General features: G+C 41.4%; 1 protein-coding gene across 6 annotated transcripts in view; it reads right to left on the bottom strand.

Annotated features, from left to right (window-relative positions):
• Positions 1–206: 206 nt before the first annotated feature.
• Positions 207–9984, bottom strand: part of RASGRP3 (RAS guanyl releasing protein 3) — a 133332-nt gene continuing 123554 nt past the window's right edge. For all 6 annotated transcript variants that reach the window (XM_039462919.2, XM_074395795.1, XM_039462917.2 and 3 more), the window contains exons 15-18: positions 9484–9520; positions 7033–7158; positions 6371–6729; positions 207–2480 (exon numbers count right to left, since the gene is read on the bottom strand). In XM_039462919.2, the coding sequence (XP_039318853.1) occupies positions 2472–2480; positions 6371–6729; positions 7033–7158; positions 9484–9520 (531 nt within the window). In that variant the 3' untranslated portion in view covers positions 207–2471. The remainder of the gene's footprint in view (positions 2481–6370; positions 6730–7032; positions 7159–9483; positions 9521–9984) is intronic.

Raw genomic sequence — 9984 nt, 5'->3', positions numbered from 1 at the left:
TAAGTCAAATGAAGTGTTCAAACTGGTCCTTTACAGGTAGTTTGATTCAATTTCATTTTGCTACAACATTGATGTGCTAAAAGTTGGTCTTGTTATAGGTGTTTCAAGACCAACTTCAAGTTGTTAAAGTAGCAGTTTCCAAGAATCTAAGGACAAATGAGGACTCACTGTGTATATACACACACAATATACTGGCACATATATAGTTATATATGTAGATACATATTTATTCTTTTTTACTCGAGTTACATTTAATATCTTTGTCACAGGAAGGCTGACAATGTAAAACTTCCTATGTATGAAAACTCAAAAATAACCAAACTAAGTGGCAAGGAGCCTTTGAGAAGTAAAAGAACAGTACAATGTTTATTAACAAGTTTCTTCCTGGATTTTCTTCAATTTTTTTAAATACACAGAAAAGCCTTTCGGTACTTAGATTGCTATTTTCTGTTTTTAATGTTGTTAACATGCATATCATTGCATTTATGGATAGTAGTAGATAGTATATATACATGAAATCAACATCTAGGTTTGGCTGCCCTCTGAGTCCTTACAGACAGCGTGTTCACTTATTAGCAAGCTTAATCACAGCTTCGTCAACTAATAACTTCATTTCATCTGCGGTATTTCCAATCTGTAAATCTGGTTGGCACAAGTTGTTTCTAGCATATTTCGAACCATATTTTAAATCACTAGAACAACTCTGCCTTAATGCCCATGGGTTGTCAGCTCTGAAGGGCCAAGACCAAGTTTTGCTTACCTTTGTGTATATAGCATGGGACTTGCCCAGAGCAGGTACTCAGCAATCTTGCTGAGCAGAACTGTCCTCAGTGGAGAAAAGAGAGGAGAAAGAAAGGCTTTACTGAAGACTGCCCCTATTTGGGACAAATTCCATTTTAAATGGAATATATATATATATATATATATATATATATATATATATATATATACATACATACATACTTTAGCCCCAAATGTAGACCAGTACAGCTCTCTGGAGTAGTTTCTGACCAGTCATTTGGTAGCAGATCATTCCTGTCATTCAGAGGCTCAGTCTCATCTCTATTTGAGATGGAGTTTCACTCTTGTTGCCCAGGCTGGAGTGCAATGGTGCAATCTCGGCTCACTGCAACCTCTGCCACCCAGGTTCAAGCGATTCTCCTACCTCAGCCTCCCAAGTAGTTGGGATTACAGGCATGTGCCACCACGCCTGGCTAGTTTTTTGTATTTTTAGTAGAGATGTGGTTTCTCCACGTTCGTCAGGCTGGTCTTGAACTCCCGACCTCAATTGATCTGCCCTCCTTGGCCAAGTACTGCGATTTCAGGCATGAGCCACTGCGCCTGGACTATTTTTTGGTATCTTGAATCAAGTTCTCTGTCCTCTAATAATGGAAGAAATAGACACATAACTAGTTATTTGGGGTAAAAGGGAGCTATTTAAAAGATTGATACTTTAAAAGCTTAAATGTTACAGGTAATTTATGATTGTTTTCTTTCTATGAATATTCTTTTAGGAAGGCAATTTCTTAGGAAGAGCACAACAGCTGTCTTTCACAACCGAAAGTTTGGTTTTTTTTCTTAACAAAATTCTTACTTTGAGTTTTAAAAAATTGATGGTTGTTTTGCATTTCACCTAGTGGCTTATTCAATGGTTTGTTTTTCTGCTAAATTTTAACCTTCAGATCTTGAATTGATTTCTTAATTGCTATTTCTACTTTAGGAATCTTAAAGATGGCTTAACCCAGTCAGAAGGGACAAGCATAGTTAATTTTCTTCCATGGCTATTATAAGTATTAGGAGAGCTTTCACGACCATATCATAGCTTCCTAGTGATGCAGAATTGGTAAGACTTCTGTGATATATACATATGTGACTTGTTACATATCATAGCAACTGCATGGTAGGAACAATGTAAACAGTTTCTCCTTGCAATTGACCATAAGAATTACCGCATTACAGTGTCTGAAGAGCTTCCTTGCCCTCAGGAAAAAAATTAAGTCCTGGTGCCATCCAAAAAGCACACCAAAAAAAAAAAAAAATCAAAAAACAACCTCTAAATCAACTCCCTGTTAACTGTTCCCTGCCACAGCACACACAAACGTTTATAAAAATATTGAAAGGATATTCTCACGAAGCAAAGTCTGAGTTTACAGAGTGAGTATCAAGTACATGCAAAAAAGCTTTCGTTTCACCCGTATATAAATGGCTCTAGAGAAAGATACATGAGAAAACTACTGACTACATAACACAGTCTTTGTGGCACTTCACTGGGAGTAGGGAGGAAATAAATAGTTCATAATTAGGGTCAGTTCTTTGTCCCATAGTCTAAACACGGAGATCTTACAATGTCACAAGACTGTAAACATCCAGGTGTCTTTCCACATAACTTCCTGAGAGTCATAGCTTTCTTCAGAGTTTCTCATGTTGTTCCTTCTGAAAGCCATGGTATCCTCAGTTTCCTCAGCCTGAAGTCAGCCATCCTGAAACACAAATTGGAACCTATCGCATGGCTGGATCTCATGCAACAAAATAGGAGTGTTCCTAGAAAGTGTTTTTTCTGATTAATTTGAGGGAACATCTGATTAATTTGAGGGAACATCAGTACCTTGTAGTCTCCGGGTTTAGTGGGAATTAGGAGATCATGTAGGTAATTGGGTACAGTGGCTCACACCTATAATCTCAGCACCTTGGGAGGCTGAGGCGGGAGGGTCACTTGAGGCCAGGAGTTCAAGACCAGCCTGGTAAAGAAAGCAAGACCCTCTCTCTACAAAAAATAAAAACGAGCTGAGTGTGGTGGTACATGCCTGTAGGCCCAGCTACTTGGGAGGCTGAGATGGGAAGCTCGCCTGAGCCCAGGAGTTCGAGGCTGTGGTGAGCTATGACTACACCACCACACTCCTGCCTGGGGGACAGAGTGAGATCTTGTCTGGGAGAAAGAGGTTGGGGAGAGAGAAAGGCCAGGGGAGAGAGAAAGGTGAGGGAGATAAAGGAGAGAGAGAGAGAGATCATGTAGTTCACCCAGCACATGAACTCTTAAAGACTAAAGATGATACAGAGTCCAACTAGGATGTTGACCTTAAAGGTTGTACCACAAATCATTAGTGCCTCAAAATGATTCTTGTTAAACGGTTTTCCTCTTAGAAATCCAGTGTAAATTAGTACATGAGGGCACTGAGAAAAATCTGTTAAAAAAAAAAATTTACATAGAGAAGTATACATCTATATATGTATATATGTATGACTATATATGTATATTGCATATATTCATAAACATACTCCATTTTATGTAATCAGCATTTCCCAACTCTTTTATGATAAATATTTGTTGACTAGGTTTAATTGAGCAGAAGATAAAGGAAAACAAAAGAAGTTCAAAGGAAACACATGTATTCTTACTGCCAGGAGAGTAATCTTGACTGGTTCTGACCCGCAGGGGCTTGGTGGCCATTGGTGAGATGACGTACACTGCCACAGAAAATGTTCACACCCTTATATTTTAAAGTGAGCATAAATCCTGGACCTCCACTGGAGGAAATACACAGATTACAAACACAACTACCTTTTCTGCCTTCTACAGTTTTTAACTATAGGACTCATAAACATCATCTAATACTAAATAATAAATGTGTAGGTCATTGCTCTGAATCCCAATCATTGGTCTTACCTGGCGGAAAAAAAATTTGAAGACTCTTTTATCTACATATTCAACTCCTGGGTATAATTTTGTCACTTTTTTTTTTTTTCCTTTTTGCTTATTTCCTAAACAGGGCAAACATCTCATTTGTTACTGATTTGAATGGTACTGAGACAATATACTATATATGTGCGTTTCATAGAAGGGCATACTTACTTCATTAGCACAGATGAAATTAAATACTTGTACTCAGTGAACCATCCTTGTGCTTTAAGAGATAAGCACATGGCCAGGCGTGATGGCTCATGTCTGTAATTCCAGCATTTTGGGAGGCCAAGGCGAGTGGATTACCTGAGGTCAGGAGTTCACGACCAGCCTGGCCAACATGGTCAAACTCTGTCTCTACTGAAAATACAAAAATTAGCCAGGCATGGTGGCACATGCCTCTAGTCCCAGCTATTCAGGAGGCTGAGGCAGGAGAATCGCTTGAACCTGGGATGCGGAGGTTGCAGTGAGCCAAGATTGTGTCACTGCACTCCAGCCTCGGTGACAGAGCAAGACTCTGTCTCGAAAAAAAAAAAAAAAAAAAGAGAGAGAGAGATAAGAACACTGAAAGAATAAGAGAACATTTGAATATAAAAGTTGAATTTCCAGGGAACAAAATTATTTTTTGAAAAAACCCAGATATTTGTTTACATTTCCTTACAGAGAATAATGATTTTAAAAAATCTTACCTATGTAATTGTCTTATACCCAACAGGCTGTGAATTTCTCTTAACTCCGAGGCCAATAGTAGTGAGCTCATGACCAATTTCACTATTTGTTAAACAAAAGCAGGTTCTCCTCTGAATTCAGAGATGCTCATGAGGTGGGTGCCACCCTAAGCACTCTGGTAGTCATCCTAGCATCTACCTGGAGAAGCTCTTTTCTTGAGATTCCAGGGGCAGCTATAGCACCCATGGAAACAGCCTCTGCAGGCTGAGTTGGTGTACGGGGTGTCTATCTGCAGGCTGAATTGGCGTACGGGGTGTCTATCTGCAGGCTGAGTTGGCTTATGGGGTGTCTATCTGCAGGCTGAGTTGGTTTACGGGGTGTCTATCTGCAGGCTGAGCTGGTTTACGAGGTGTCTAGCACAGGGAATCAGAAAGTCATCTTGCACAATGATTCTTTGCTTTTTTGGATCACATACCCCCATGAGAATCTGTTTAATGCATAGACTCCTCTCCCCAAAAATGAGCATATGTCTATGTATAATTTTACATAAAGTATAAAGTGCTGTCATGGACCCCCTAAAGCCATTAAATAGACCTCAGGTTAAGAGCTGCTGGCACTAAATCATGATCTTTCTCTTATTCCCATTTATATTCCCAGCTTGAACTGTGCTAGGCCAGTAAACGAAGTGGGAGGATAGGATTGATACAGTTGCCAAGATGATTGGTGGGGGAAATGTTAACAATAAAGTGGATGTTGCAAATCCAAAGAGACAGAAAATAAATTAGTTGGCTGCCTAGGGCTGGGGTGAGGTGGGGGAGAGTGACTGCTCGTGGGTAGAGGATTTCTTTTTGGAATAATGAAAATGTTCTAAAATTAGATTGTAGTGATGGTTGCACAACTTTGTGAGTATACTAAAAGCTTACTAAAAGTAATTACATTGTACACTTTTAAATGGGTCAGTTTCATGGCATGTGAATTACATCTCAAAGCTATTTTTAAAAGTTGATGTTATTAGAAACAAAAAAAAGTGTTTCAGCAGAAACTTACAGTAAACCTTGCATTACCAGAGAGAATGTGTAGCCTCCTTATGCGTTGCCTTCAATGAGGAAAGAACTAGGGGATTTGGGGTTAAAGGTCATTGGAGTTTTTCTCATCATGGGAAACTTCTGGAGACGTGTGTTTAAGTCTCCTGAAGAGTGGAATGTGGAGGACCACCCATAAGACTAAAGAGCACTGGCTTGATCCAGTAGGATCTCTGCCTAACCCAATATTCTGTTTATGAGAATGATTCGACAGGGTGGCAGTGGCTGTCCTCCATGACATTGCTTTTAAAGTTAGGAATATGATGCCAATTTTCTCAAATCCTTTTTCTTAATACGCTATACGCTATAGACTGTTACCTAATACATTTCTCTAACTCCATCTTGAATCAATTTTTATGTCCGCACACTCTTAACAAATTCCATCTGCATCCCAGTTTGCTTTGCATGATTTGTCTGTAATTCTCATGCAGAGGCAGAGCCTGGTTTATAGATCCTTGAGGGCCCCATGTCTCTGATTCTCACCACCTCCTTTTCCATGATATTGTCAAAAGCCTCTTTTGAATAGTCAAAAGTATCTGATTCTCCTTTATCTAAAAGTCTTTTGCTTCCACCGCCTTTCTTGAGTTTGGGCCCTGGTTCTAGCTTGGAAAACCAGTCAGATTTGTATCATGTACAGGTATCTTGGATATACAGTCATGGGTTCCTGGGGTATATCCTTTCAGTACATAGGCATGACAGCTTTCACTAGGTTTGAGAACTTGCTCTGGTCCAATTTTTTACACGATGAAACTGAGATCCAGGAAGAAGAAACAGCGCAGGGTCACATAGAAAGCCAGTGGCAAGACTAAAATGCTACACGTCCCATTCCCACTCATTCTGCTTTCAGAACTACCGGGCTGCCTCCCACACCCTCTGTAATGCTCATCTCAGCACTTTCAGCCTCCTTCTGGTTTTATTTGTGGGGTGACCTGGCACTTACCTCACCGTCCTGTCTGGTCTCTTCTTCTTCATCCTGGTCAGGTTCGAACTCCGTGCCCCGGTCTACAACATCCACGCCAGCATGCACCCTGGGCTTCTCATTTTCCCATTTGGCAAAGCCTTTGTCCTTTGCTGCTTTGTCATGGAACTTGGACTTCATTTTGGGGAAGGTGTGGGACCCTGAGTCCCCCCACCCAGCCTCTGACCAGACAGGTTCAGTCTGGGTAGCCTGGCTGGTGGTGGCCCTCTGTAGCTTCACAGAGATCTTGCGAGAAGAGCCTGTAACCAGCGTGATGGCTCTGCTGTCTAAATCCCTATGTCCAGCAGTGACTCCGGGAAATTCAAACACCTCATCCTGGGCTGGAAGTGAAAGAAGATGGTGATTATTTAACATCTGACTGCTTGACAGCAAACCAGCACCAGTCTGGCATGCAAAGTCCTAGAGGAACCAACTAGGGACAGAATTTAATTAGCTGCAGGCAGGTTACATGTTCCTGAGACTGGAAAGCAAAGAGAAGCAAGGATGATTCAAGGGTTTAGCCACTGCGGCTCCCCTTAAAGAAAGCCTTAGCATTTAGAGTGACTAACCGGGTTTAGACCCAGAACCTAAATGAGGTCCAAGCAGAGAGACACCATGGCAACAAAGAAAGCAGAGGGCATTACCTGGGGGCAGCGAGGGGCTTCCAGGCAGTGACCCATGCCCACTGCCCAAGGAGGGTGCCCGGGCAAATCTCCTGCAGGCCAGAACCAGGAGGTCTTTGCACTGTTTGTGGCAATTGGCTCCACAGTCTGAAAAATTCCAAGGGTGTGGAAGATGATTAGTGTGTCTGCTGTTGATTGAGTTTCCAGGGTGGCACTTGAGTTATCAGCCCTCCCCTCCCCCCTCCCAGTTTCTGTATTGAATTTCAGAGTCACACACAGGCCCATGGGGTGTGTCCAGGGTTTGGAAAGGGGCCATCGGTCCGCATTTGCCTTCCTGAAGTTCCAAAAGTTCTCTTGAGATTTAGCTTGGTTCTCCATGTAACAAGCAATTGCGCCTAGGGAGCAAATGGAGTCCAGCCTGAGAAGTCAGTTGCTTTTGCCCATAACTAAATACAAATCAAATGGGGTTGGGATTCTTTCCCAGGTTTAGATGGAATCCCCGCAAAGAGAGCCTAAAGCCTAAGCCAGGATGATGGCAAGAAGCCTCAGCTTCCAGTCTCTCCCAGGCCAAGTGCTGCCTCTGATCGTTTACGGTGAGCTGTTCCTCCATACAGCACTTGTCTGTATTTTTACTCTTCTTCATTTTCCAAAACCTTTCAGGGCCAGTGATTGTATCTTCTGCTTCCTTTCTTTGTGTAGAAACAAAATAAAGATGGGCATATGCTCAGTAAATATGTTCTATATTTGCTTATGGCTTTGAAACGGCAGGCAGCAGAGTCTGTGAATTACCCATTAGGATGTTTTAGATAAGGCAGTAGAATGTTAATTACTACTTGGGATGGAAAAATGTGGCACTTCAGATGGTGGTTCAGAATTATTACCTATGATGAGGGTCCTACGCTTCACTGAGCATCATTGAATAGAGGTGATCATTTCTCTCCTACCATCAAAGAGGACCTTTCTTTTTTTTTTTTTTTTTTTTTTTGAGACGGAGTTTCGCTCTTGTTACCCAGGCTGGAGTGCAATGGCACGATCTCGGCTCACCGCAACCTCCGCCTCCTGGGTTCAGGCAATTCTCCTGCCTCAGCCTCCTGAGTAGCTGGGATTACAGGCACGCACCACCATGCCCAGATAATTTTTTGTATTTTTAGTAGAGACGGGGTTTCACCATGTTGACCAGGGTGGTCTCGATCTCTGGACCTCGTGATCCACCCGCCTCGGCCTCCCAAAGTGCTGGGATTACAGACTTGAGCCACCGCGCCCGGCCCAAAGAGGACCTTTCTAACTATTTCCAGTACCCATTTTCCCCTAAGTGGTCTTGTTTCAAATAGTCTTAATGTTCGGTCTACTTTAATTAGTTTTTTTTCCACTTTATGTGCCATTAAGAGAATACAAGAGATAATATAAAGGTTTAGGTTTAATAGATTTTCATCTTTATAAAGTCGTGTCTGTGTGTGTGTGTGTGTGTGTGTGTGTGTGTGTGTGTGTGTGTGTGTTTTAGGGTATGGGGATAGAAACCAGAGTAAAACTAATGACTCACTGCTGGGCAATAAGATCTTACAGTATCTTTGCTGCTTGAAAGTCAAAATCTAAGTTAGACTAAGACAAGTGATAGAGAAGCACTAACAGAAAGGTCCCTCTGAGCACTTAACAGTAGCTTCCATTGAGGTTCGGGAAGTTTTCTGTTCATGCAAAATGAGGACCAAATACTGTAAAATGACTGGAGAGAAAAAGGCATCCCAGGGGAACAACATTCATCTGAAGGTATTCCGTGATTAAGATGTTTCTTTTTATAGCTTTATTATATTTTTCAAAAGCATTAGAAGATTCTTAAAAGAACGGTATAAATTGTTTGCATAAAGTGTCCAGCAACTTCCTAAACCATGTGTACTTAATCATACATGTACAAGTAGCAACACATTCCTGAATGCTTAATGTACATGCATATGGCATTTGTCAATCTGTCAAATTTATAAACAATTGATTCAATTGTTTATAAACTTAATTAAATGGGAAAAATAGAGGAATGTATTCATTGAAAAGGACAAAATACGTTTAGTTTTCTCTTTTGTCACCAACTATGTGATTTGGTAGAGAAAGGAATAGCTAAGTACGGATTTCTGTAATCCATAGGAAGAGGAGGTTTTTTTCTTTGAATAAAGGTCTTATATACAGTATTTTAGCTAGGCTTGTCCCACTTCAGAATTCCCACCTGAACTGGATGCTGCCGATTCAAAAGAACTAGATTAATGTGTGTTGAGAAGAGTGGTTTGTAACAAACTGTAAAATTCCAATTCTGGCTCTCCAAAACTCCAGGAACAACTCTTCAGAGGCAAGCGCTCTCAGTTGCCATTGACCCAAAAGACTGAAATTCTCAGTGATGCCAAGAGCTTTTGTAGTTTAACCAGACAAATTTGATTCTTACCCAAAATGTCAAATTTTTAAAATGTTAACAAAATAAGATTGATTTACCTTTGCATTTGTATCCTTGCTTGATTATGCCCCAGAGCTGTAACAAAAGACAAAGGAATGTCAGAGAATCTGAGGATAGATCTGGAAGGAAAACAAGGCCACTGAGAGGGAAGTGCTGGGAAGGTTCATGACTGGCCAGGCACAAACAGGATGTCGCCACTCTTAACACCCTTCCTGCCAGATAGAAGAACCCTCTCCGAGGGTGGTGATAACATGAGTTTCACTTCCCCTTTCTCGGAGCCAACTGGGAGCCAGGATGGAAGACGACTAACATTTGATCCTCAGACTTTGGCATGGTGCGTTCCCAGCAAAATGTACAGAGGCGATGGCCACTTGGTCTTTGGGAGTCCCTGGCTCCCTCTTTTTAATGACACTAGCTGCTGTTGGAGCCCACTACAGGAAATAGAGCAATGGAAGAAGCTCACCTCACATAAAAACACTTGGATTATGCTAGGTTATTTTCTGCGTAGTTTTTGTCCCGTGGAAAAATACAGAAGAGGA

This window comes from Saimiri boliviensis, chromosome 1 (assembly GCF_048565385.1).
Source record: "Saimiri boliviensis isolate mSaiBol1 chromosome 1, mSaiBol1.pri, whole genome shotgun sequence".
In the NCBI taxonomy this organism is placed as follows: Eukaryota; Metazoa; Chordata; class Mammalia; order Primates; family Cebidae; genus Saimiri; species Saimiri boliviensis.
The sequence above is the reverse complement of the archived record's forward strand: the minus strand, read 5'-3'. Positions and strand labels throughout refer to the sequence as shown.